The sequence below is a fragment of the Sinocyclocheilus rhinocerous genome, unplaced genomic scaffold, assembly GCF_001515625.1.
Source record: "Sinocyclocheilus rhinocerous isolate Xijiao unplaced genomic scaffold, SAMN03320098_v1.1 scaffold372, whole genome shotgun sequence".
Lineage (NCBI taxonomy): Eukaryota > Metazoa > Chordata > Actinopteri > Cypriniformes > Cyprinidae > Sinocyclocheilus > Sinocyclocheilus rhinocerous.
The window spans coordinates 278,787-306,322 of record NW_015626057.1 but is presented as its reverse complement, the minus strand read 5'-3'; the positions used below and the strand labels follow the sequence as shown (position 1 = coordinate 306,322).

The 27,536-nt window shown below is 41.8% G+C and overlaps 2 protein-coding genes across 2 annotated transcripts; one reads left to right on the top strand and one right to left on the bottom strand.

The window, feature by feature from the left end:
* Positions 1-1,686: 1,686 nt before the first annotated feature.
* syncrip (synaptotagmin binding, cytoplasmic RNA interacting protein) lies at positions 1,687-16,308 on the bottom strand. The gene is made up of 12 exons (XM_016514630.1): positions 16,236-16,308; positions 14,697-14,856; positions 13,842-13,960; positions 13,649-13,756; positions 13,460-13,573; positions 12,543-12,719; positions 12,180-12,315; positions 11,838-12,043; positions 11,406-11,555; positions 11,188-11,309; positions 9,492-9,693; positions 1,687-1,821 (listed from the first exon to the last, which is right to left on the bottom strand). Exons 2-12 carry the CDS (start codon positions 14,842-14,844, stop codon positions 1,687-1,689), a joined length of 1,617 nt encoding a protein of 538 aa, XP_016370116.1. The 5' UTR covers positions 14,845-14,856; positions 16,236-16,308.
* A 6,049-nt stretch (positions 16,309-22,357) lies between these two features.
* LOC107709893 (akirin-2-like) lies at positions 22,358-26,490 on the top strand. The gene is made up of 5 exons (XM_016514561.1): positions 22,358-22,993; positions 23,846-23,980; positions 25,210-25,347; positions 25,817-25,888; positions 25,969-26,490. The coding sequence occupies exons 1-5, from the start codon at positions 22,816-22,818 to the stop codon at positions 25,977-25,979; spliced, it is 534 nt and encodes a 177-aa protein (XP_016370047.1). The 5' UTR covers positions 22,358-22,815; the 3' UTR covers positions 25,980-26,490.
* Positions 26,491-27,536: the final 1,046 nt, after the last annotated feature.

Below are 27,536 nucleotides of genomic sequence, written 5' to 3'. Positions count from 1 at the left end.
ACCGTCCCCAAAGGGGTTCCCTGTGCGTAAAAGTCTGCACTATTCCAGTAGTGCAGAGCTGCCGTGTAGGCGCACGTCACTGTTACAGAGCGGCAAAACCTGGATAGACAAAGCCATAAGACCCTGCAATCTGAGGCATGTGCGATATTGCATTTTCACCTCCTCTCTGAACTGCATCACACAGTTCATTAGAGAAAGAATGCACTTTTGAGAGGGACGCGCTTGCATGGAGACTGAGTTCAGCTCCAAGCGCCGGAAAAACACACTCTGACTGGGTGTAAAATTGCTTTTGTTTACATTCACCCTGAACCCTAGAGATGTGATGTGTGTGAGCACACGGCATGTGTCCTGCAACACTTTCTCCTTCGATTCCGCAGAGGGAGTCGTTCTTCCCCAGGGCTTTGCAGAGGGTGGGTTACTCTGCCTTGGAGGGGACCTGCTGCGGGGCCTATCCTTGCCCTGTTGGAAGTTTCGTCCCATGACAGAGGGGTTAGGCAAACGCACAGGGGGCACCTGGCGTGGAACCGCCTTCCTGGGAAGGCATAACTTGAAAGCCTCGTCCTCCATTTTGTCATCGCATCGTTGCTGCATCAATGCGACGGCGGGACCGAAGAGAGTCTGGCCGGGCTCTACTGGGGCACCCGCGATGCGCCTCTTCTCACTGTCAGGGAGGCCCGACAGATTAAGCCAGAACACACGCTCTCCCACCACAGAAAACGCCATGGAATGCCCGCAGGCTTGGATGGCCTGAAGTTGTTACCTGAGAGTTGACGAAGGCGATCCTTTGTCCAGTTGTTGTCCTAAGTCATCCAAAATCTCTGCCTGGTAAGTGGAGATGAGGGAGGAGACGTTAAGTGCTGTGACAGTCAAGGCTGAGGACTAAGGGGGGATCACCCACGCCGAGCACTGCCATATCCTTAACCTCGAGGCCTGCGAGAGTGTTTGAGGTTGACTGGATCGCCTCAGTAATGCTTCATGTGCTTCGCGCACGCTGGAAGGACAGGGAAGAGTTGTTTCCTCGGCCCAGGAGGGGGTCCCAGCAACTTCCCATCATAAATATCCCTCTCCTGCTCGGTAGCACTCTGTGGAGCCGGCCACTCAATGTTGAGGTGAGCGGCCGCTCGTTCGCACATGTCTAAGAGGATGGACTGGGGTAAGGCCGCGGGGGCATTAGCCTGGGGAACGACAGAGGGTGGGATTCCAAGAAGTTCCACATCGAATGTCAACTGGAGAACAGCAGTGCATGCAGGCCTTATATGCTCTCAGGTAAGGGGGTGGACCGCCTTATCGAGCATTGGTTGCGTGCTTCTGTCTGTCTAGCCAGACTTGGTGCAATTGGATGCTTCTGCAGAGGTCAGGTACAGATGCCCTTCCCATAGGTGGATCTCGAACACGAGACGATGAAAGAGAACCACTAATGTATTACTGAAATTAGGAAACAGAAGAGGGACTTTGAGCTCCTTTTCTGAAGGGAAGGGAATAATTTTACATTTGTAAGTTCTTTCTCATATATAACTGAAATCAGCACAGAAAATTCAAATGAACAGTTTTTTTTGTCATTCTTTACTATTCACAACATACATGTTTGCCAGCATGCAGCATATTTCCAGTCTGCAACACAGTTCAGATTGGACTGGCATCACTCAGAACATCCATTTAGTTCCTTTCGCTTGAAGATTGAATACATCAGATGGTGAAGGAGCCGTAGCTGGCCACAGGGTCTGTGCAGAGGTTCTTGTTCTTGTGGTCTTCGCTGAGTATCTGTGCCGATGGCTGTTGTGTCGATGAGGTCTTCATAGGGGATCTGTCTCTGGGGCTTGTCTAGTTGTCATTCAACCTAAATTAGAGGTCATACTAAAATGGAGTCAGATTAGATAATAAAATGGAGTCAGATTTGAGTTCAACCTAAACTGAATAACTCTGCGCGCTGAAAAGACCGAACACGCAAGAAACCTTCATCCACCACTGGATACCTTCCTTGGGCCAAGTGCGTGGACCTTACAGTCTCCACTGACATTCAGGGCTGTAGTGGTCATCACTAGGTTTATGATTATATGCATTATGTTTATATTAATATGATGATTGTTCAAAGATATTTAACCTTGTCATTGTGCTTTTTTCTGTGCATATAATCTCATTCTATAATGTAAGCAAACCCATGATATCTAAGTTTTCTGTTTTTCTGTCATTATGATTGTTCATTGTTAAAGATACAACCATCTTTCCCTGAGTTAAAAAAAAAATACACAAGGTTTTGAATCAGTCTTACCGGGATAGAATGAAAGTCTGCAAGCGGATTCTAGAGTGCTGGCCGAAGCTGTTAATGTCCTCACTGGTAAGTAATCCAATCCTTCAACGTTATATATAAAACTCCACAGGCGAGGCGGTAGAACATACCAACAACAGCTCAGTCCGTAATCCACGCAAAAAAAAAATGAAACCCAGGCCAAAGTCGAACACAAGTGCGGAAAACTGTAAGCTGGCAACTTATATAGTAAAACAACTTCCTTGTTGTGATCACGTGGATGACCGTGACACAAGGTGACGCGCTATATCTGGCGAGACTGGTCTCATCCGGGGCACACACATATAGGGACAGTAATACAGAAAGTGAGGTGGTAATTATATTAAATTCTCAACTATTCTTAAGTGTTAAACAGTAACAGTATAAATAAACCACCCCTTATGTGGCAATGCCCGCCTCCCCCCCCCCACCAGCCATCGGCATGGGAAGAGGTTCACCACATTAACTGTTTTAGGTGAGTTGCCCCAACAAATGGTGTAATTTATTGGCCCCATTCTTTTTAGTACTTCTGCTGGTCCCTCCCACTTGGGCACTAGCTTGGCAGAATATTTATTCGAGGCACACGAGAGAGGATGAGCCCTCATCCTGACGAGATCACCCGGCTGAAACTGCGCATCTTTCCTCCGGCAATTATAGTATCTCGCTTGTCTGTTCTTTTGCACATCCACTCTCCGTTTCACTTCCTCTGCAATCAAAGCTTGTCTTTCGACAAGATTATAGGCTGCTTGCTTTGGTGTGGGGGGTTTGTGAATTCATCTTTCCAGGGGTCCCTGAAGTCGGCGGTCCAGCATCAATTCAGCAGGAGTTTTGCCAGTGGTCTCTTGATAGGCAGAATTGATAGCGAAGCAGAACTCAGGTAACCAGTGATCCCATAACTGATGGTATTGCCCCACAAATGATGCGATTATAGTTTTCAGTGTCCTGTTTATTCTTTCTGTCAGATTTGTCTGCGGATGATAACTCGTGGTGAGTTTTTGGATGCATCCCCATGTCTTGCATAGTTCGGACAGCACATTGGATGTGAATTTAGAACCCAGAAACAAGATATTTGTTTCTGGGTTTCTGGGTTCCCCCCCCCCATCTGGTAAATTTGGGTTCTGTGACTTGTGTGGTTTGAGGGACAACCACCTGGAACATGTCACCATTCTTTGTTGGTACGTGACTGTATAACACCCACTGATGGTTTTCAAAAGTAATTTGCTGGTCTTTTACCTTCCTGGTTTTAGGTTCAGACTGCAAACGACTGGTGGTTTCATCCCTCTGTTGGGCTTGAGCTATTTCAATGAGTGTGGTATGTCTGAAGAGTGTTTAGTTGTTTTTATTGCCAGAGAGGGTGCTTCATCTTCCCTCTAAAGCATAGGTGCACTGGACAGTGCGTCTGGACCCTGGTTAAGACAACCCTTTCAATGATGGACTTGAAAGTCAAACTGCTTAGACTCAAGGTCCATCAGAAGTAGTACACCATGCAGGTAATTCTCGCCTACTCTTTAATGAATACTAAGGATTCGGACATACTTATTTGTTCGCCTACTGCTTTTTGCCTACTATATAGTAGGGAAGTATGCGGTTTCGGACACAGCGTGTGTCCTTCCAGAACCTGAGTTGCCCATCCCTGATTTAAGTAGGTTTATCTAAGTAGTCTCAGGGTGTTTACATGACACCATTTTTAACTAAAAATGGAAAACTTTTCATGCATTTTGGCTGTTCATTTGCATGTCAAAGGTGTTTTGGGGGCCTGAAAATGCAAACTTTTGAAAACGTGTTTCAAATTTCAAGTTTTTGGAAACAGTACCGTTATCACTATCGTTATCTATTTCATAAGCTATGAAAACGTGAATTTGTGAAAACTGTGACGTCATGTGCACACTACAATGTTCAGTCTATGTCAATGTCAATGTACGTGTGAGTTTCTTTATGAAGCAACATCGCCAACTACTGGCCTGGTATGAATAATGCAGCGTTTTAGTCCTTTTTACAGATCCGTGTGAATGGGGATCGTTTGACAATGTGAATATTATAAATCAAAAACACGGTTCCCTGTGTTAAAATTGCTTTTGTTCAGTTACTGTAGAGTAAACTGTTGAATTGTTGAAGGTATAAGGACGTTAAATAGTAACGTATATCTGTGATCGTGCTATAAAAACATGTTGGTTACACTTTATTTCGATAGTCCACTTTAGACATTCTATTAACTATAAGTAACTTTGTAACTACATGTCAACTACATGTCAACTAATTATCATTAATTTGCAACTACATGTCTACTAACTCTCAGAGTAGACTGTTAGGGTAGGTTTAGGGTTAGTAGAATAAGTTGACAAAGAAAGTGTTAGAAGATATTAAGCAGACAGTCTACTAATACTCTACTAACTGCTAGTTGACATGTAGTTGCAAAGTTACTTACTGTTAATAGAATGTCTAAAGTGGACTATCGAAATAAAGTGTTACCAACATGTTTTATTGTGTATTGCTGACAGGGGAGCTCCAGTAAGCACACGTTTGACTGCAGCGATGAGGGACATGATGGACGGCAACGACAGGTGAAGGTGGACACGGTGGTCAGCTGCTTCATCAGAATAAAGCTGCCTGGCTGGCACAGCTGTGTTGAGATGCAGTAGATGTGGGGTTCACCGCCTGTAAATATGTGATTATTAAAACAATAAGTTTGAATAAAGCTTTGTTTCATGTGTTGTTGACTTGTATTTATTTATTGCGATAGTTACTTTCATTCATTCTTTTACTCATTCATGTTTCCTGTTGTCTGTAAATAAAATATAATTATTTCATTAACTTATGCATGAATTTATTGCTTGACTGAAAATGTTGATGTATTCACCTTGGCAGCATTTATCTAGTGTGTATTCATGCATAGCTATGGCATATGAAAAAAATTACATTTTGCTTATTTTACTAAAACGTATACATTTCAGTTTAAATATATATATATAATTAATCTTAATAAAATGTATTATTGGTCAGCATTTATCATTATTATTGTGCATAAGTGTTGGGGTGGGCTAGCAATGCAATTCATTCTGGGGTAATCTTAATTTTTAAGTACTAATAATTACATTTTTCAAGTATAATGTCAACCGTTTTCTCCAAAGGCGAGACCTTTGAGCAGCTGCCCGATGTCTTCTTTGTGCAAACACCAAGGAAAACAAAGGAGATTTAAGCCAGTTTTGCTTGTGGATGAACAATTTGCTCATAAAATAAAGAAATTAACAACACATTCAAGAGATAACGATTTTGGGTTTTCTTAATAAAAAATAACTTTAAGGTTAAAACTGTGGGTCATATTAGTAGGGTTAAAAATATAAAAACTGAAATCAACCTGAAATGTATTGCTTATACTACAATCACAAAATAAAAGGGCAGCAGCTGTTTCTTCGACAAGACCACAAAATAAGCACATTTCATCAACATCAAAATATTTACAGATAGATTGTTGCGCTTGTTATGATGTCACATGATAACGTCAACATGGCGGATGATGTCCGGATCACATTCATCCTTAACGAGATTTGGCTGTAGAGTACTAACTCTTTTAGCGCTCATTAAGTAAGTACTTATTGAAATTAAGTACCTACTCTTTGAGTATGCGGTTTCGGACGCAGCCAGTTTAGTACCATCCCTAATCAAACACACCTGTCTGTAATCATGAATCTTGAAGGTCTTAAGCTGCATGCGAAACCAGGACAGATGTCCCTCTTCCATCCTCAGTGATTTACAGTCACATTCACATGTTGACCACATGATGTCGCCATAACACCATGAGAGCGTTTTGGTGTCAATTATGACAAAAACAAAAATTAAGGTATAATTTTATAAACGTAACCTTAAATAACTGGGTCACTTAAGAATAAATTCCAATTAAGTCATGCTAACAAATTATGTTTGTGTAACTTCATTTATGTGGAACCAATGAGCATGACTAAATACAGCAAATTCTATACTTTGCCGTCTGTTGCTGAACCTCTCCGACTGGCAAGAGCGAACTCCAAATCATCTGTCCTTATTCTACAGGACCGGTGTACGGCCTGACACTGTAAACCACCAGATCCTCCTGTCCACCCTCTCTGACCTGAGCATCACAGGTACGGTACTTCAGTCTTAACTCACAGGCAGACCTTTCCAGAGGAGGGCTGTCTGCTAATCACTGGGGTTCCTCAAGGTTCTGTGCTCGGTCCTCTTCTTTTCTCCATTAACACAACTTCACTGGGATCGACGGCCTTGTCATGCACTATGAATATCATTGCTTTCATGACAGACTTCATGTGCAAGTCGTTTTGGAAAATGCTTCTGCTAAATTAACAGTATAGGAATAATTATGTTGTGAAATGGTACATTCATATATTCATTCAACACAAAAACCGTAACGTCACTGCAAATAAGCCTGACTGATGGAAAGTGAATTTTGGGGCCTGTGTCCTGTGCATGGTTTGTAATATTTTAGTGACTAACACAACCACTGAATATGCAGAGCTCTTAAGACAGAACTTGACGAACGGCGGTCAGTAAAAAAAAAAACAATGCAAAGTTGGTAAAAATGAATACAAAAACTATTTGTAAAATGTGGTCATGAAGTGATAAGGTAAATCAAAATTAGAGGCTTTTTTTGTTTTATTTTAAATAAGCTAATGTAACCTAACGGCACTGATTAAACTTAAGACATTCACAAGTTGAGGTTTAGACAGAGAAAAGCACTCTGGAGACAGAACAGCATCAAGCAAGGCCACACCTTTTCATTTTACAAAATTTATTTGCAGGAATGCAAAAACACTGGTTATGTACTTTAAAACGCCATTTTTTTATAAAAATGGTCTGATGGTGATACAGAGAAAATTGTGGAGTCAGTCATATTCAAAATCCAGTCAATACTTTTAAAGAAACAAAAAAAGAAACTGAAACCTCAACAGAATCCCTTTAAAAATGTATAAACCCTGTACAAGCGCATAAGAGAATTAAAGTTACCAATAACATGCCCAAAACGATGCATATCTTAATAATCCATCACATCAAATGTGATGAAAAGGCAGCTATGGTGTGCCCAGTTCAATGACCTCAAACGTCCTGCCTGCCCTGAGCTCTGCTCTTATTACAGACTGAATGGGTAATGGCTTAATCAGAACCGCTCTCACCAGTCCAGTCTGATTCACAATCAGCGCCAGGGATGGAGATGGAGCAACGCTCAAGTAAAGAGATCGATCCCAGCTGATCTCCTGTCAGCCAGACCGGCCTAACTGCCTCCGTCGAGAGAAGCAGCGGCGATCAGAACGATACTCTGGACTTACCTTTAAAACCTACGCTGAACTGTGCTCGCCTAGGCGGCATGTAGCTCACAAAAGGGATGGTGTTGGTTTCAAAATTGATCAAGCAGCCATCAACGCATGATAAGCTCCAGTAAAAAATGCAAAAAAATATACAACAGCATCAAGCTCCTCCAAGCCACTTCAAACATCTACAAAGTGCAAAATACATGTAACGTTAAGGATAAAACTCCTTTGGGCTACTTCGACCTCCAGAAGTAACGGTAAATGGCATTTTCTCTCATGACACAAGGGTTCTGGGACATAAACTTAAAAAAAAAAAAAAAATTAAATACAAAAACAAAACAATACACAAAGAAGAGTCCACACACACAGGTCTAATCGTGACTTTGCGTTGATGGCAATCTTGGAGGCAGACAGGGAGAAGATCTGCTTCCGTAAGGCAGGAACCGAGCTGGACCGTGGAACGGACCTTACCATCCCATCCGCTGGCAGCACCTGGCGTGACCCCACTGAGCTAGTCAGCCTTCACTGGGACATGTCAGGACCAGCCTCCACCCCTCTCCCCTGCTAGCCAGGTAACAAAAGGAACACAAATTAGAGGAGCGTTAACAATGAATGCAACACAAAAGGAAAAAGAAATCACACAAGGACACAAACGACTGCAAGGAAGATGTCAAAGAGAGACAAAGCAAAATGCATTCACTAGACTACCGACGACACCCTATGTTTTGGCATGCATGGCTCGGATCGAAGCGACAGGATTAGGTGATCTGGAGGGGGTGGGAAAGTTACAGAGATACGAAAGGAGGAAAGCAAAAGACAGTCATGCATGGTAGCTTCACAGTGGCTCAAATTTGGGACAAACGTGCAAAGAGTTAGAGCTTCCAGCGACAAAGACGCCTCATCTGGACACGCTGTTTAGCGTCAAATTGTGCTTTCTGTGGCTATCATCGAGTTTAGCCTCTGTCCTCGTGGAGTTTCTCTCACAAAACCCCATTGAAGGGGACCTCAGGAGAGAAGGTTCCCAAAAATTGCAATGGCAGTGAATGGGAGTAAAGAAAAGCCTCTCAGTTGGAAGAGACCGTGTGAAATGGGGTATGTATTTACACAAAGCTTGAGTGGAGAGAGGATGCGGACTTCAGCTTGGTGAGATCAATTTGAAGGCATGCAGAGTGAGGTAGCAGCACATGTCTACAGGCAAACCTTTAGTCCTTTTTCTTCCACAAGGAGCCATAAATTTGTAGGCAATTTGAAGAGAGAATTTGCCGAAACATGAATTTGAAACACAATTTGAGTTTTTGTACACTGGTGCGTGTATGTTTATTCAAGCAGACAAACAGCAAAGAATACAAGCCAAAATGTAAAGCCAAAAATTAGGATCAAAGTCCTTTTTTTTTTCTTTTCTTTTTTAAATCGTTTTCACCAAAAACAAGACAAGCTATTTGACTAGCATTATCTTTTGTAACATACAAATAGCAATTTTTTTTTTCCTTTTTTCTTCATTGAATACAAGTTTAGGAGACACTTTTTTTTTTTTCATTTTTGTCCTTTTTTGTTGCTGTTACCTACTTAAGACATGAAGAGCAAAATTCCTATGAACATACATGGTACTATATAGCCAAATAGTCAGGTTGAGCACAAAACTGCAAATTTTAAAATTTCAATCCCGATTTTAAAAAGTAGGAAACGACTTCCAAACAAAACATAAAACAAAAACAGTTCGGCAGAAGCAGGTGGGAGTGACTACTGATCGAGTCCAAGCGGATTCTTAAAATATGTACAAGAAAACCCGCCGGGAACGGGAGAGAGGCAACCTTTAATGGATTTGAGGGCCAATCAAGACTCTTCAATTAAAAAAAAAAACCCCAAACCCTTTTTATAAAGAAAACAATAAGCCCTACATTATTCTCTACTTCCACTGTTGCCCAAAAGAATCCTGATAAAACGTCGTAGCCGCCCCTGTAGTTATGGTAATCGTAACCATAATAATCGTAGTAATCTTCATAGCCATAATAGTCTGGCGGGTAGGAGTAACCACCCCGACTGGCACCCCTGCCCCGGCCCCTGGCAGGAGGCGGCATCTGAGGAGGCCCATAGTAGTAGTAATCATCATACCTGGGAGAGAAGAGCACAGGGATGTTTATATTCATATGAAATGACAAGCCGCTCGTCTCAGAGATACAGAGCTATGAATCACCTGCTCTTGGAGGGCTGCAGAGTCCAGCTCCAACCCTAGCCAAACACACCTGCCTGAGCTAATCAAGGTAGGGCTGTCACGATTCCTTGATTCAATTCGAGTGCTCGATTTAAAAAAATACTCTATTGCAATTTGCTCGTGTCGAGTAATCGGCAAAATACCGGAAGCGGCGCATTCCACGGACGAGAATCCAAGAAACGCATTATTAGACCGTCTTCCAAGGCTGCGTGACATTAAACATTTAAAAATCATAATGTATAATGCTATTGCTAATAGCATTATGCTAATGTGAATTCACAAACGATTTGATTCAATTAAATATATGCAACGCCGGTTTAATATGTGCGCTTTATTTACATGCGTGTAGGTCACATACGTGTGTCTCAGAGCGGCTCCGTTCACAGTAAACGCTGCTCCGCACAAACTGTTATCATTTACATGTGTGTTGCGTCTCAAACTCCATCTCTGCATATTGCTCAGAGTTCGAGTTTATTATAACGTACATCTGCACACGCAACGTGCACCATTTCATCAGATTTGTAAGGTAAATCATTTATAAACTTACACAAACACAGGAGAATACATCAGTATCTTTCTGAACATGCGAACTGTTCATCGCGGTTTCAAAATAAAAGCTTAAACACTCACTCTGAGCTTACACGTTTTGATGTCTACATATTCAAGAAATTACAGTGGGTGTAGCATTAAAAAATAATGTCGTAAAGAAATGGCCAAATATTAAAGATTAATTGGACATCTGAATGAAATGTTGTTTAGTCAATATTAAACAAGGATTAGATCCCAATCGTCAGGCCGTTGGCGCCTCTGCAGGCATTTGTTGTGTAATGTAAATTAGCTCTATTGTTTATAATACATTGTGTATTTCAAAAGTTTTGTTCAATAAAACCATATTACTTGCTTTTCATACTTTATGAGAATTATTATTGCTTAATTGCTATTATACAGTGCCTATAGAAAGTCTTCATAGCCCTTCATTTTTCACATTTTGTTATGTTGCATTATTGTTAAACTGTATTAAATTACTTCTTTTTTTTTTTCCACATAAATCTACACCCCACTCACCATAATGACAAAGCAAAAACCGGATTTATCACAACTTTGCAAATTTATTAAAAAGGAAACACTGAACCATTTTAAGTCATTTTAAAGGCTAGTGTTCGCTTGGGTCTATTATTTTACTACAAAAAAGCGAATTATTAATTATCTGATTACTCGATTACTCGTCAGAATAATCGACAGATTACTCGATTACCAAAATAATTGCTAGTGACAGCCCTAAATCAAGGTGTTCACACCAAGTGTGCTGGATAAGAGTTGGAACTGAAGTATAGAGGACAGCAGCCGTTCATGAGCAGGGTTGGACTCCCCTGATGTAAATACACAAAACTCACATTTGCGTCTTCGCTGCTTGACGCTGCGCCTTCCTCTCTTTCCGCTTCTGGTCGGGTGGCTTGGCGAACACAATCTCAATGTGCTCCCCCTCTAAATCTTTACCGTTCATTTCTGCCAGCGCCTGCACACATCCATACCGTCACACCACTGTAACGACCGCTCAACAAAACACACGGTTTCCCTAACAACCAGAAACCTGCACCTGGTCACTTCTTACCTTGACCGCTCCATCTCTCTCATCGTAGTGAATGAAGGCGTAGTCTTTCAGTTTCTTCACTCGCTCCAGTTTGCCAAACTGGCCGAAAGCTTTTTCAAGTATTTCTTCCGTGACGCTGTTTGCCAGGTTCCTGACAAACAACACTTTCACCTAGGAGCAGATGAGATGACAACATGAGCTCTCTAGCTGTAAGAGAAGACGGGGCCTAAATATAAGAGCCATTATATCTGTCCCGCATTTTGGTCATTTGAAAACCCTGAGACTTCGATCAACAGTGCACACATATAACATAAGGTTGACTACTACTTCAGAACAATGTTATCTGAAGAGAGTGTGGAAAGAGAACCTGACAAACGGATCGTCTCATAGTTTCAGTACAAACCCTTCACTACAGAGAACACCTTGTGGTTTAGCACTGGATCATGTTCTGACCTTTGCCATGACCTCCGGGTCAGGATCCTCAATAGGGTCGGCCCACTCGACGGTGACCACATTGCCCCAGACCTTCACCTTCCCGCTCATGAGCCTCCGTCGAGCCTGTGCTGCTGTTTTGTGGTCCTCGTACTCCAGGAAACAGAAGCCCCTGTTCTTTCTCTTATCATCCGGCTGATGGTAAAGGATTACATCAGTAAGACCCTCTGAGAAAAAGAGAAAGAACGTTAAATGTGTATCTTAGAATCTTTAAAGAACCCAAAAGAATGGAGCATATTGACAGGACACAGAGATACGCAGCATGTAGCGAGGAATGTACGCTCATTTCAAAGCAAAGCTCACCTGTGACTTTGGAAAACTCTTCAACAATCTGTTCTTTTGTCTTGCTCTTGGGAATGGAGCCCACAAAGAGTCTGTTGTTTGCCACTGATATACACACGCCAATATGTTTGCCCGGGCGAATTTCATGATTGTTACACTGAGAGGAGAAAAACAGGGATTGAATACTTGAACAACTGCTGAATTTACAAAGCAACACCCACGTCTTTCACTACCCAATCACATTTTTTTCTGGAACAAAAGTGACTTCCCCACAAACAACCCAATGAGGTTTTCTGGAATGTTTCTGAGATATGACTGTGAATCTAGTTTGATACATCATGATACACTTATGAGTGAACCAGCATGCAAATGTATTTGTCTTACTAGCTTGACGGCCTCCTGTGCGGCCTCTTTAGTGCAGAACGTGAGGAAGGCGTAGCCCCTGTTCAGGCCGCTCAGAGGATCCATCATCAGACGCAGGTCCCAGATCGGCCCTGCCTTCTCAAACAGAGGCACGAGCTCATCTTCAAACAAGTCCCTCGGGATCTTTCCCACAAAGATCTGCAGAATGGAGAGAATAGAGAAGTCAATGAGCCAGTCTGACAGGTTAGAGCCAAACTAAAACACCCCAGAGGCTACAATATAATCATTTCTTCAAAGTATCAGTCTTAGACGCACTGAGGATTTGAAAACAGGAAGGAGATGCAGGTCATTCATTAATCACTCTATACTCCCTGACTTTGACCAGAGTTATTGTTAACCAAAACAATAAAAATAAATAAATAAATGAAAATGATTGCCTTGAAATGATTTTCTTCAGTTATTGTTCGAGTACTATATTAACTAAAACAAAAACAATACAGACAAACACAAAATCTATAGTAGTATAACAATACTAAAACAACACTGCGACTGGTCAGTGGCATCATAGATCTACTGTTTTCACATAAAACATTAACTCAAATCAGTATGCCCATTTATTAAAAGGCATTAGCTTCATGTCTGGGTCCTGCTCATTCGGTTGGGGTGCTTTTGATACTAACTGTACATTAACATGCTATGTTTGGAACTCCACACAGATTTCAATGTACCTGCTCACATCTGAACAGCATCTGCTGGGTTTTACAGCAGCCAGATGGCTTTTAGATGTGGAGAGGCTGTAGAGTCAGATCTTAGCGGTAAACTGTCAGCGTAACAAAGTTACTCCAGCACAGTGTACATAACTCATCATTCAGACAGCCTTTAAAGACCCCTGATCTAGCGCTTCACAGCACGAGAGCCACCGTCCTGATGTGAATTACCTCTGTGCCGACCGTGGGCTGAGCACCTGTGTAGACGGACTCTGGTGGAGGGCCGCCGTACTTGCGCTGACCTGTAGTGACATCAAGGGTGTAGCCCGTTCTCTCAAGCAAAGTCTGAAACACATGACCAAGCCAACGAATGAACACAGGTGCTCGTAAAAGGCGCTTAAATAAAAAGCCCAAACGCACCTTAATTTTTGCTTCATCTGGTCCTTTTGTGGCATCTAGAACTTTGGTCCCCTGTTTCTCTCTCTGCCTGTAGGTCTTCATCACTCCACAGAGAAAGGCACTTTTGTTCTGAGTGAAAGCAAGAGAGAGCGAGTTAGTAAAACCTTCCTACGTTTCACTAGACTCACTCGAACAGCAGAGCGAGAACACTTACTTGCACATGGGATAGATCGCTCTCTTTAAACTGGACAAGAACTTGCAGTGCACCTTCCTCATTGAACTCTTTCAGTGCTTCAAGGGCCCTCTCATCCAGTTCACTGTGCTCCACAAGGCCTGCAGGGAGAAAACCAGGGAAACCTCAGCGTAGCCGAGAGATGTGACGATCTGCAGGACGCTTTACCACCCGTCCAGTCAGGCTCGTGGATCGTACATCAGCGTAACTCAGAGAGAGAGTTCATGCGTATCATCATTCGGACAGGGCATCAGTACAGACCTCATGAGCGGCAGTGCTGCTGTGTGATTATGGGATAACAGTATTTTGCTGTCTGATCACCCAAATATTTCCAGGTTTTCCGCAACTACAGGAACCCCCACAAAAATCACCTGATATAGGTCATCACTAACACTACAGGCAGTCAATAGCAGCACCTCGTTCACACAGTAATAATGATTATCCCAGGAGCACCCAGCCCATTCATAATTAGCATCTGTTAGTGATAAGCTGTACGGGACATCACCTGTCTCCGCTCTAGACAGCTGCCTCTATTGTCCCGGCTTATGCCCAGCTGGCCCCCCTGGGACAGCCCCCCCCCAACAGCGGAGAGCTAATCCCCAGAAGGGCTGCTCTCAGGATTGGACCAGACACACTCAGTTCAGCCTTTATTTCTGCAGGCCGGCGCACCGTTACAATTCAGCCTCATTGAACGCTGCAGTACCCATTTTGCAGTGAGACCACACAAAGTTGCTAATTACCTGCCAATTCCCTATGCAAGAAAACATACGACACGTACAGTTCAACATGCATTGAATGTGATGAATGTCAATTTGGAGGGGTCGAGTTTTGGCTTACCTGCTAGGTAAATTTCATCTAGCTTTTCAGCAACTTTTTGTGGTAAACCAGCTTCTAATAAAGCGTTGAAGTGGTCAGAATGGGTAACTGCAGCAGACGTGTCCATTGGTTCTTCAGTACCATTCCCATTAATATGTTCTGTGGCCATGTCTCCAGAAATCTGTTCAAATGCAATGAGCCAAATTATTGCAGGTTTTGGTAGACAGTTACACAAATTAAGTGGGTATTCAATTTTATGTATAGGGTTCCATATTGCAATTTCAAAATCATCCAGTCTTTTTTTTGTTTACCTGCATGCAATGAATGATAAATATACGCTGGACCTTTTCCTACACATTTATACATGCATGAAGCATCCTAGCAAACAGCCCCCCAATCATCTACAGTCTCTCACATTCCACAGCCAGTCAGCACGTTTACTGCATCCACAATGTGCGCAAACACAGTAAAGTGCAGTGCATGTGCTGAACATAAGGCCGTGTGTGATGCTTCAGGTCCTCCATTATAATAAAGTCACGGCAGCCTCACTGAACTGGATCACCGTGAGCTCCAGAGCGCGGCCAGTGCACACTGGTGTTAAACATCATCTCCACAGTCTGTCTGTGTGTGTGTGTGTGTGAGTGTGTGTGACTGTCTCAACCGCAGGCTCTCTACTGAGGCTGAAGGCACAGGAGGCAGACCAGGACACATTTAACCCACAGAAACTGTCTATTTAAAGCCTTATTCACACCAGACGTAAATTTTGGGCAAGAAAAAAAAATCATTTCTATGAACTCAACACAAAGTTCAACATATCATTAGAACGGTCTATTTTTCAATTGTTTGGTTGGCCAACAATTTATTCAATATCATTTTCAATATATCCAAATATTGGATTCAGTATAAACAGCTGTTTGCAAATATTTTAAATTCACATGTGATTTAGGTTGTACCCTGAGTGAGTGTGTGTGTGTGAGAGAGTGAGTGAGTGAGTGTGTGTGTGTGAGAGAGTGAGTGAGTGTGTGTGTGTGTGTGTGAGTAGTCCGCAAACACACGCGCGTTCAGCAAGTGTGAATGGCTAAAAACACACGCGTCGGCTCGCAGCACGAGTCTCAGGCCCTCCGCAGCTAACTTGCGTTACACACCGAGCGAACTGCTCTGTAAAGAGCTACGTGACGAAAACGCGCTGCGCAAAACGTGCTATTAATACACGAGCCACCAAAACAGCTTAAGAAAATTAGAAAAGCTGCGAGATAAATGCGTGTTAAATGGGATTCAGGCGCGAGCCTCCGTTAGCATTAGCCTGCTAACTCAGCAGCCTGACTCGCACAAAATCAGCTAATTTAGCGCGCAAGCCACACGCTGTAATAACTAATATAAGACACCGCTGCACGTTCTCGTGCGTTTATACGGTTCTGAGGGCCTGCTCTCGCATAGCGAGCGTGTTTGGCGTGTCCGGTAAACCCCCTCCCCCGCGCATTGTTTCCAAACACCGGGCGAATAAAGGCCTCCGCAGCACGAGACGCCACGGAACCCAGCACCGAGCGGCCGCGAGCTTACCTGACGGGGTTCTGCTGCTCTGTTCGGGTCTGATCGTGTTGAACGTGTGTTCTGGGGCGGGTGAACGACTCCCCGGCGGAGCTCCGCTGGATTCCCGATAATGTAAAATGGCGGTGTCCCCCGCGCGCGCGCGCACCGACGGGGTCTCTGACGCGGCCGCTCACGGGCTGAGCCTCACTACACACGGGCGGAGAGCAGCACTACACAAACCCGAGCAACACCGCAGGCAACTGCGGCCCAGATCTATGGAAGCACAGTTCCGCCACTGTGATGGAGAGATTGAAGCTTTTCAGCCGAGTGGTTCACAGAAGGGTTCATTTCTCGAGGCTTCATTCGCTCACACTGCCACCTGGTGGCCAGAGAGTGTAAAACAAGCAGATGCTCTACAGATGACCTGATGTGGTCTGTGATGCACTGTATCTTGCGCCAGTTGAAAAAAAATCAATTTCCACATAGACTAATCTGTTTATATGAATATAAGGTGTATTTTCTAGTGGTATATAATGATTGCATAACATAACTGTGTAATAAACGCATTGGCTTGAAATGAATGGGGCTATCAAATGTGTGTAAATCAAGTCTTTGCCCATAATAGACAGGAGGGGCAATATTATTAGTCTAAAACTGGAAAGTGGCTGAGTTTAACAGGGCAGAGGACTGTGAATTTACAAGATTCGAACCTCTTCCTGAACCAGTCAGGGGTGCGTTTCCCAAAAGCATTGTTAGCCAACTATAGTCGCAAACATAGTAGCTCTGGAGCTGTGGTTAAAGGCATGTAATCAGTAAAGATGCATTTCTCTCTAAAGACACGTCCACTGAGGAGATGGTGAGTCAGGTTGGTCAAATTCATTTTTGCAACATTGACTCAGAAAACATTAGTTTATTAACAAATAATTCAAATATCCCCTCACTATGTTTTTTACTTTTTTTTGTTTGTTTGTTTTTTTATTTTTTTGGGCCGCTGTGCCAAAATTATGTTTGCGTTCATAATGTTTTAAGAATAAAGTGAAAATTACGATAATAAAATCATGTTATATTGCGTGAAGTTAATGTGAAAATTCCACCTATAGGCTACTCCTCCAAAAACAAAAACAAAAAAAAGTCTGTGGCATCCGTCATTCTTTTGACTCGTTTTGAAACTCTGATTGATCGATTCACGAGACATTCGTTTGTATTAAATTGTTCTGATTTTTTTCAACATGCATTCAAATATTCATGTTTATTTCGTGCTGCAAATATTAAAGAGGAAAATATCATTGATTCATATGCAGCTAGAACTGAAGCGAATTATCTCACTACAAATTAAAGAGTGTAAAAAGACGTTTATTGTTTGTATTTTATCATAAAATTGGCAGAAGGCTGAGACTTTGTAGTAACAAGCACCAAACTGAGATTATTGAGTGGCTTGCGTGCTACAAATAATGAATGGACTTGAAAACTTTAAATATCATTTCCGAGCATTAGCCTATAGCCCTAAATAAAACAGCTTGCGAATAGTCACGATTCACGTAACGTTATTTACTTCAGAAAAATCAACAATAGGGCCTAAGTTACGTTATGGGCTCGGGGCTAACTCGCTAAGCCACTGGTAACATCACTAGTTATTTACTAGACTTTTTCTGACTTTTCACATGAAGAGTCCGTTTTTTTCCTCCACAAAATTACCACGATTACAAGTGTGTTATTGATTTTTTTTTACAACAGTTCAATAAACTAGAGGTTTTATTAAGAGACTTACATTTTAGACAGCATATTGCCTGTTTTGCACTATTTCGGCAACAAAAATAATTCCAAACACAGCCACAGCACAGTTCTGCGTCTCTGAGTAACATGAAGGTGTTTCGTTCCTGAATGAATCAACCGTTTAAATGATTCGGTTCAGTCGCAATGATTTACTTATTAACAGTGACTTGCTGCCACTTCATGTTCTGCATTAAACAGTGTGTAAACACATCTAAATGCCAATTCAGGTGCAGCTTATGTCTGGATTGCAAAGATGAATTTTGTTGATACTGATTTCATTTGCTTGGTAACAGCCCAAATGTCTTATTATTCAAATTGACTGATTAAATGTAAGAATTTGACTCAAAAGATAATGCACACTTAAGAAAAAATGGCTTTATAAAGGTAAAATGCCCATAAAAGGTAAAATCCATTTAAACTTATTGGAAAAGAATCATTTCTATCTGACCACCACACAGAATATGAAGAATATGAAAAACTTTAGGTGTCAGCTGTCCACGAAAGTCCTTAAAATAGCAGCATGATAACACACTCAATCAGTTGAATGAATGACTCGATACTCACTCATTCAGTGACTTACTGGTAGTTCAGTTGAGAAGTATTTTGAAAAGTATGCATTTTTCCCCTCAACATTTCTTATTTGTATATTCATAAATGCATTTAAAACATTAATCTCATAACATTATTTATTGCAGTTGTAATTATTGTTATTTGCAGTGTAAATTATTTAATCTGACTGGTAGCAGCCCTATAGTGTATATTGAATGTATTGATAAATTGTAATAATTTGGTTAAAAATAGGCCTTTGTAAAGGTAAATATGCAGATTTTAAGTTGATTAAGCTGATAGAACACTGATGAAAATATTGCTTCAGAATAAATTGTTTACTCCGCCAAAAATCTCAGTGATGCAGTTATTTTGTGGGGATATTTTGTATGGAATATTGTCTGCTGGCATTAAAAGTTCACTGTATATCGTAGTAATAAATATCATTTTATACAACAATATTACATGTATGTACTGTATGTAATATAATGTGTAATTCCATTACAGGTTTAGGTCTTAAATTTCATATAAGGTGGTATTAAAAAGGTCTTAAAAAGTCTTAAATTTAACTTGTTCATGTCTGTAGAAACCCTGTAAACTCACAATTCTGACTTTTTTTTCCTCGCAATTCTTAGATTTTAACATTCGGAGATAAAAGTCACAATTCCGAGATTTAAACTCACGATTCAGACTTTTTTCTCGATCGCTTACATTATGTCCTCCGTGTTTATGACAGCGCATGTGTTGCCAAGTCCGCAGTTTTCCCGCGGAATTGGGCTACTTTTTCAGTTTCCAAGTTGAAGCGACCTCACTATCGCGATATTACCCCCCGTGATTGGGCTAGTTTTGAGAAGCAATTGGGCGGATTTTGTGAAAACCTGGTAACCCTGTTTGTGTTGTTCTTTTGCGCATGTGGATCAGTACAGAACCATGATCTGGGGTGTATTCCAGAAAGCACGGTTAATTACCGTCAGCTAACCCTGAACTCTCAGTTGATTAACCCCAAACCTTGCTTACTCGAGGTATGTGGTTCCGAAACTGCGTCTGGGAGTAAGTTCACTCAACTCAGAGTATGTTCCTGGTTTCCGTTTAAATTATATTAAGCCTTAAAGTTCTGCATAATTAAGGGCGAGGCCACTTGAGTGACAGGTGGATTGTCGCTGCTGTCACCACCGTCGAGCTAGGTGAGCTAAGACTCGAGACATGCTCAACAGAGCGACGAGTCACTATGGAAACGGACGCTAAGAAAAAGCGCGCCACGCTGTTTCTTTCTTCTTCTTTTGTTCAATGGTCGTTTACAGGCTTAGTGCATATCGCCACCTAACTGATGGTTGTGCAATCATTTTTATTTTTTTCCGTTTAATCTTTAATCCTTGAGAATATTAATTATATTGTTTATTTGATGATAATTATATATGAAGTCATATCAGATATGTATTTTTTTATTATAGAAATGCATTATAGAAAATGCTGATCCACGTGTGAGATGATAATATAAAATTTAATAAATATATATGAAAAGTTAATTTGCAAAAACGGATAACTCCGTTTTTAACAATTTCTCAGAAATCATGTTTTTGCATTCCAGTTAATCTCAATCAAACTGCAGTTGGGTTATTTTGACTAGGTTAAAAAATAACTTTAAAAAAAACAGCTAACTAACACAATAAAAACATGATTTTTGACTATTTTAAAAAACGGAGTTATCTGTTTTTGCAAATAAACTCTTCATATAATTAAGTGACATGTGGCCAAGTATGGTGACCCATACTAGGAATTTGTGCTCTGCATTTATCCCATCCAAAGTGCACACACACAGCAGTGAACACACACACACCGTGAACACACACCCGGAGCAGTGGGCAGCCATTTATGCTGCGGCGCCCGGGGAGCAGTTGGGGGTTCGGTGCCTTGCTCAAGGGTACCTCAGTCGTGGTATTGAAGGTGGGAGAGAGCACTGTACATTCACTCCCCCCACCTACAATCCCTGCCGGTACGAGACTCGAACCCGCAACCTTTGGGTTACGAGTCCGACTCTCTAACCATTAGGCCACGACTTCCCCTTAAACATTACCTTGTTTAATAATAGTGTGTTATAATTTATACAGATAACTGTTATATATGCCAATAAAATAAATATAATAACCATATTAGAATAATATTACCTTATTTATTACTTATATTAGCGCTTTATAATTAACATATCATAGAACTATATATATATATATATACAGAAATTTGTCAAGTTTTTTGTCAGGTGTCGTTTTTAATTATATGACGTCATCACGTTGCTGTGTTGCCGCAGCCAATCGCTGATCGTGGTTTCGAGTATCGATACACCTGCCCTGTACGAGGAACACGAGAACACTTAATCCAGATATTTTAATCAGATCCGCAAATTAGTTTGAAGAACCAGATTAGCCAGAGATCAGTTATCACGATTAGAAGATCTGGCATCTTTCAAATCATGTATTAAGCGAGGTACGAAGAACGGGCCCCTGATCACACTGGAAATCTGATATTGGCCACATAAACAATGTGAACAGCTATACACACACACACAAAATAAATCAGATCTGAGTAATAATCGAAATTGAGCACTAAGGCTCGCAGCTCGGACGTTCAGAATGACTTGAAAACCGCAGGCAGGTTAGAACTGAAGGTGTGCATGTGACAACCATAAATACAGAAAAGTCTGGCATAAAGAAGATAACAGTGTCAAATCGACCCCTGTTCACATGCATCAACGAAAATGACTAAAAGTGTTGTATTTAAAGTAATGCATTACTTTTTAAATTTACAAGACAATCCCCGAGTTACTTTTTCAAACAAGTAAGGCCAGTTACTTTGTTTTCTCACACGCTGACTGGCAGCTGTCCTGTCCTCACGGTGACAGAAATCAGGAGTGAGTGCAGAGTGAACACGAGGATACTGTAGATCTAGACTAAATGTGAACCCGCATTTACTCATCTCACTCGCACAAAAACAGATTCAGTATTCATCAGAATCAATTAAATGCAAACTCAGGACATGATGCAAACATGTTAAATAACACAAATATCCTCTATGTATTTCATTCCATTTCATTAACCAGTATTTTTTTCGGCTGACCTTCGATGATCAATCATACTAATAAGTAAAAATGACTTTAGATAAACATAACATTTGTGTTTCTTTTCGCTTTTTTGTCTCTTTCTGAAGAGAGAAAAATGAGGCCAAGCCAGATGAGAAAAAGTAACGCCAAAGTAACGGAATGCATTACTTTCCATAAACAGTAACAAAGTAACGTAATTAGCTACTTTTTTTTTTAGGAAGTAATGCAGTGCATTACTTTTAAAAGTAACTTTCCCCAACCTCAACCCTGTTACCAACATTCATCAAAACAGCTTGTGTACGTGTTCCACAGAAGAAATACATTCATACAGGTTTGTGTCAATATGAGGCTGAGTGAATGATGACCGAATGATCATTGTTTTGTGTGATGAAAGAAAACTAATGATCATACTTAAAAAAATAAATAAATAAAGATCCGATTATAAAGATGGACGAAAATTGTAGGTTTGGGCCTTAAATGAAAGCAAACCCGTACATGGCCATGCTGTTTTGAAATAGCCTATATTATAACGAAAAGAAGATCAGTGTTTGCATCTGTTCTTTCATGTTTAATGAGTGCTTGAATTCTTCACTCCGTTTTATCCATTTCATATCAATCAGAGTTAGTTTAGAGGAGCTGGACGTATTAACGTACGTGTTTGTTAGAGCCCTTCCGAGATCTTAGGGGCTTTTTTTCAAATCCACAAACAATCCAAAACAACCAATGAGCGACTTCATTGGAGGGAACTGCGAGCGGGGTTTTGTGGGTTTTGTAGTTGCCATATCAGGTCTTGACAGGAATCGTGTGCGAGGAAGAATCTCGCAAAAACTACAAGTACCGGCTTCGCCTGGAACCCCCGCGCATGCGCAGAGAAGCAGCCTCGTCGAATGTTTTGTTTCCACGCCATATTTGTTTTAGCCGGCTAGCGCTCGCTCAAGACTCAATCCGACATCATCGGCGCTTTCCTGAGGAGAATCGACTCCACAACTGCGTTTCTCACAGCAAACACGCGTTTATGTTTTCTTAGCCAAGGTTTTGGCCGCGAGCGCAACGCAGAATTTAAATAAAAACGAAGCGATCGAGTCGCGTTCCCTTGAGATCAAAGCGGGACTGTGACTAGCAGGGGGTCTGTCGCTGCTCAAGCGGATTATTTCTTGTCGCCACATCCTTTTTTAATCAAACACAAGCTTCGACAAAATGGCGTGTGGAGCCACTCTGAAAAGGACTATGGATTTCGATCCTCTGATGAGCCCGGCGTCTCCGAAGAGGAGGAGGTGTGCGCCCATGTCTCCGTCCAGCTCCAGCGCCTCCCCGCAGAAGTACCTGCGCATGGAGCCGTCGCCCTTCGGCAGAGTGTCTTCAGCCCTCACCACAGGTCTGTCGAGCTCTAGTCAGTCACGACTCTAGCGCGCAAACAGGTGAAGTTACGCTAAAACTCTGCTCGCTGCTCCCCCGTCACATCTCCTCACATCAACACACACGGATATATGTGGTAAACTACGCCTCTCTGATCGCCGGCACTCTCTAATTTACGCTGTTTCAAAAACCAGGTCGAAACGGAGGGGTTATTTTTCAGATTGTAATCGATCAGGAATGTGGCTAGTTAGATGCTAGCTCGCTGTGATCGTATACTAAGGCTCGGGTTATTGACAGTGCAAGTGTAGGCCATTTTTACAGGCTTATGTGTCGTAGGTGTGAGTGAACGGTGTAGCGTTATTGTTTGTGATGTCTCGGGCACTCCTGTGTGTATGTGTGTGTGTGTGTGTGTGTCATGGACCGGAAGTGAGGTCGGGCTCGGGTTCGGCTGCTGGATCCGGTTCTGACACGGTGGCTCTTTGACAGCTGTGTGTGTGTGTGTGTGTTTGTGAGGAGCACCACAGTGCAACGCACGGCTTCCGGAAGTTAAAACACCATCCGCGAGGAAACTGATTTTTAAAGATAACACACAGCCATGAATGATTGATCTGTTACAAGCGACGAGGGCGTTAATCAATGGTATGTGCTTTTGTTGAAGCCATCAGCCCTTAATATCTCAACTTGTTTATTTTAAATAAATATTTGGTCTGATTAATGTCCGTCGTGTCAGGCAGTTTAGTAACAATCACGTTATACAGACTGGTATAAACCGATATCCCAGCCCTACTTGTGATCGTGTTATCGAGCCACCGTAGAAACTCTGGCCTGTTTATCGAAGGTCTGTCACTATTGTTTTACTTCTGTCTTCCAGAGCAAATCCTGAGCAACATCAAGCAGGAGTACAAGCGCATGCAGAAGCGGAGACACCTGGAGAGCAGCTTCCAGCAGACGGACTCCTGCTGTTTCCCGCTGGACGCTCAGCCACACGCCTCCAGCAGCAGCACAGGTACAGCACAGCTCCACAGCCCCAGCTAAACCCCACCGTGCAGCATGGCTCTGTCCCCTCGTCGAGTCGAGCGCTGCGTGCGTCATGATCCGGTGCTTTCTGTGTCTCAGAACGGCTCAGTTCACGGTGAATACAGCATGCATCTAGCGTGTTACACTTTAACGTGCCCAACTAAACAGAGGGTTAAAGGGTTAAAGTTCAGGTGTAATACAGCACTTTTTTCTTTGGGGAGTTTGCACACTGAACATGGGTTGGAGCTAGGGCTGGGCGATTTGGCAAAAAATTTAAATCTCGATTTTTCCAGAACGTTTGACCGATTCCCGATTTTTTTCTTACGATGTTTAACTAGTCAACTTGAAAATGTAACTACAGCATGATTCAAGTAACTTTTTTTTATTAACCCAAAAAATTATATTCCAAGTGCAGCACACATGAAGTTGTCAACATGATGTAAATGTTAAACAAATCACTTGTTAAATATCGTTGCAGAAAAGACGCATGAACTACAACTATGTCTTGTACAAACTTGTCTTATTATATTATGTGTTCAGAAATAATAAGAGGAAAATGCTTTAAAAAAAATATCAAGTCACGGTAATTCAAATTGTAAATGACTGAAGGTATAACACAAGTAGACTATTATTAACGTTAATTATAAATGTTAACGGTAATTAATATTCTGTAAAAACAACAGCAGCTTTCAGTCTGTCACCATGATGCAAACATGAAATATCAGACATACAGTAGTAGTTCTTTACAGGTTTGCATTCGATTGCACTGCTTTTCCATGGTTTTTTCTATGTGAACATGGACGTGTTTGACTGTTGTGCTCGCGTCTCTTGCAGTGTCTCATGCATGAAACGGCATTCTAAAAACACTGCGCTCAAGTTAAAAGAAGTTCACTCCCATCTTGCATGTTTTTTCTGTTCCACTGCCCGCGTCGCATCTAGTCAACACAAGAGTGCATTCTGTGTGAACGGCACCTAGCACTGAGCGATTAATCACATGCGCCGACATGCAGTTGGATCGTTCTTTTCTCTTTACTGTTATCACCGGCATATTGTCAAAGTGTCGAATTCTAACCTTTGGTAATATTTCTATTCAATTCAATCGCAATTCCTCGATTTCTAAAAAATAAAATTGTGGCAAAACTACCGAGAGTTCAGTAGCTGTTACCAGTCTCAGCAGCAGGCTCGTTCATTAGTGAGCGCTCTTTACGTCTCTTACAGGTGCGTCCTCCCCCTCCAGACGCGAGCAGCCGTTATTCACGCTGAAGCAGGTGGGCATGATCTGCGAGCGCCTGCTGAAGGAGCGCGAGGAGAAGGTGCGGGAAGAGTACGACGAGATCTTGACCACCAAACTCGCAGGTATCGGCTGTAAAGAACTCTATTAAAGGGTTAGTTCACCCAAAAATGAAAATTAGCCCATAAATTACTCACCCTCAAGTCATCCTAGGTGTATATGACTTTCTTCTTTCAGACGAATCCAGTCGGAGTTATATTAAAAATGGTCTTTGATCTTTCAAGCTGTTTAATGGCACTCAGCGGGTGTTGCATGCTTCAGTCCAAAAGAAGTTAAATAAAAAGAGCCCATCCATAAAAAAAAGTGTCTCACACGGCTCCGGGGGGTGAACAAAGGCCTCCTGTAGCGAATCGATGCGTATTTGTAAGAAAAATATCCATATTCAAAACACCCGCTGAGTGCAATTAAATAGCTTGAAAGATCAAAGAAAAACAAAATCAAGACTTTGTAAAAGAGCATAATAGGACCCCTTTAACAGCTCAAAATGTGCATTTGTTTGATTGATGGAGTTGCGTGTTGTTTTTGCCTTCCCAGAGCAATACGATGCTTTCGTGAAGTTCACCCATGACCAGCTGATGAGGCGGTTCGGGGAGCAGCCTGCCAGCTGTACGTATGCTCTGCTCTGGTGTGTGTTGATGGTTGTGCTCGCTGTCTTTGGCTCACGGCTGACCGCTGTTGTTCTGCAGATGTGTCCTGAGCGCGCCTCGCTGTCAGACGGCGTCTTGTCCTGTGGATCTCTGCCTGTGTGAGCTCCTGACGCTCAGGATAGGTCCAGCTGGGTCTCCAGCAGTGCCAATCGCATCTTTCCCTCGCTGGGCACAGAGTTTGTGTCAGGCTTCTGTCAGTGCGTAACCACTCTCTCTCTCTCTCTGCAGCGGCTGCTTATACACCTCTGCAACTATTACTCCAATCAGTGGCTCTTGTGTCTCTTACTGAACCCTGGATATTTATTAGGCTTTGACCATGCCTTTTACACAGTCACCTGTCCTTACATCCTTTATGTTTGATTTATGTAAAATGCCTTTTATTCGCTGCAAATGACGTCGATTGCCATGATAAATGTGAGACTGTATGTGAGGGAGACTGCTGTTCATAGCTTTGTGTAAATACATCCTGGCTGTGTTCTGGAGTTTTCATGTACAAATCAAATACAGCATTTATTTCAATTGGAGTCTGTTTTCATGCTTTGTATTTATTTTTGTTGAAATTTTTTTTTTTTTTTCCCCTTTCCTCTGCATTATGGTTTTACCGCTCCTGTAGTTTAAGTGACTTATGTTGGGAAAGTATACAAATAAAACGTTTACATAACTGCTGTTGTTTCTTGCTGCTGTTCGTTCAGTTTAGATCGGATAGTTTGGGTTTCTTGTGCTAGATTCCTGAAGTGCCTGGGTTAACCAGTAAGTGCCTAAACTGACACTGCCCTGCAAAAAGGGTGTCCATGAGTGCGATGTAGAGCAGTTGATGCAATCTGATTGTTGTTCTGTCTTTACTGATTAATGTGTTTAATGTGAACTCTTACTTACTGACAGCTAAACCCATCGTTTCCCGCAGGATTTTGTAAGACTTTGTGTGGTGGAGTCCGGGGTCATGCACTCCTGGAAGCTCAGATAACTCTTATCTGACTTAAGAATAACAAAACAAACGAATAATATATATATATATATACGTAGTAAGGTTTCACAGAATAAAACAGAGCAAATAAAGTGTAATGATATTAATAAAAACAGTATTCTTCCACCAAACAATGTAGTTCCTCAGAAACAGTTGTGGTTGCAACAAAGTGGTTGCCGAGCAACACACAAACGTAAACAAAGGTGTGTGTTTGTAGAGTAATTTACAACAGCTTCGAACACGGCTCAGCCAATCAGAATCAAGCACCGGAACTCTCCGGTTTATAATGATATTTTAACAGAAATCATGATTAGGTTATACAGTTTACGACAGATGAGAATAATAATAATCTTATTTATGTGGGTACCAGCACACGTGGGAATTCAAGGTAATGAGGAGGCAGACAAAATAGCCAAAGAATCAATAAAGATGAATGAACCTAATATAAACATTTCACTCAGTAGATCAGAAGGGAAACAGTTTATTTCAGAAGCGTGCAATAGGAAATGTCAGACACTCAAATGTCATACAGGTCGACACTATTACAAGATTCAAAGAACCATGAAGAAAAGCTAAATAATTCACTACTTAAGTCGAAGAGGGCAAGTTATTTTCACACATTTACGAACAGGGCATTCAAATC

What these genes read in the sequence shown, in the direction of transcription:
- syncrip (XM_016514630.1), bottom strand. Translation starts at nt 14,844, where the DNA reads ATGGCCACAGAACATATTAATGGGAATGGTACTGAAGAACCAATGGAC. An exon ending in AGCCCACGGTCGGCACAGAG is followed by an intron (nt 12,720 to 13,459) that starts GTAATTCACATC and finishes TCCATTCTGCAG; the next exon opens with ATCTTTGTGGGAAAGATCCC. An exon ending in CACAGGAGGCCGTCAAGCTA is followed by an intron (nt 12,316 to 12,542) that starts GTAAGACAAATA and finishes TTCTCCTCTCAG; the next exon opens with TGTAACAATCATGAAATTCG.
- LOC107709893 (XM_016514561.1), top strand. Translation starts at nt 22,816, where the DNA reads ATGGCGTGTGGAGCCACTCTGAAAAGGACTATGGATTTCGATCCTCTG. An exon ending in CGCCTCCAGCAGCAGCACAG is followed by an intron (nt 23,981 to 25,209) that starts GTACAGCACAGC and finishes CGTCTCTTACAG; the next exon opens with GTGCGTCCTCCCCCTCCAGA. An exon ending in CTTGACCACCAAACTCGCAG is followed by an intron (nt 25,348 to 25,816) that starts GTATCGGCTGTA and finishes TTGCCTTCCCAG; the next exon opens with AGCAATACGATGCTTTCGTG.